This window comes from Aphanomyces invadans (genome assembly GCF_000520115.1).
Source record: "Aphanomyces invadans strain NJM9701 unplaced genomic scaffold supercont1.189, whole genome shotgun sequence".
NCBI classification, from domain to species: Eukaryota; Oomycota; class Saprolegniomycetes; order Saprolegniales; family Verrucalvaceae; genus Aphanomyces; species Aphanomyces invadans.
The window spans coordinates 24,676-25,324 of NW_008580334.1; the positions used below are offsets into that span (position 1 = coordinate 24,676).

A 649-nucleotide genomic window follows, 5' to 3' on the forward strand; every position below is an offset into this window, starting at 1 on the left:
CAGCACAAAAGAGAGAAATGAGTCCGGGCTACGACAACTCAACAAGTGGATTCACTTGACCGGCGAGACCCGTCAAGGTCGGAACAATGTCAGGATACCGCGCTGCACTCCGGTGGTACTACAAGCGGGAAGACGTTGCGATGCCAGTGGAGTACTCAAAACGATATTCACAGGTCTATTAAAATGCATCATCAACGTCTGCACTCATCACACCACGATCGTAGGAATGCACCGTCTAACTGCAACGGACGAGCAGACGTCAAACCTGAAGGACTCTGGCAAACGGCCGCTTGGATTTAGCATGTATGAGGCACTTTGCCAAGAGTCCCTCCGAACTTCCGACAGCGGTTTTGTACACCTGTTCCTTGTGATCTCTTGAAACTTGATGGCGCGCTCTAAATCGACTGAGACGATTCACATTGATCACATTTCATTTGAAGAAGATGCAATTGGTGTCACGTAGTTTAAGTCAAAGACCGACCAGACCGGATCGAAGCGCCGAGACCCTGGACATGTCTACGCAAATCCATCATCACCGGCAATTTGCGCGTTCTTTGCTCTGGGTATGTATTTTGTTTGCATTTCTACTTTGGCGAATGGACCGCTCTTCCCTGGCGCCAACCAACGCGATCGTTTTGGAAAGGCCTTG

The 649-nt window shown here is 49.8% G+C and overlaps 1 protein-coding gene across 1 annotated transcript; it reads left to right on the plus strand.

Moving 5' to 3' along the window:
- Positions 1-86: 86 nt before the first annotated feature.
- Positions 87-239, plus strand: H310_15142 (hypothetical protein; the record flags this gene model as incomplete). Its single annotated transcript, XM_008883122.1, has 2 exons — positions 87-173; positions 225-239. 2 exons carry the CDS (start codon positions 87-89, stop codon positions 237-239), a joined length of 102 nt encoding a protein of 33 aa, XP_008881344.1.
- Positions 240-649: the final 410 nt, after the last annotated feature.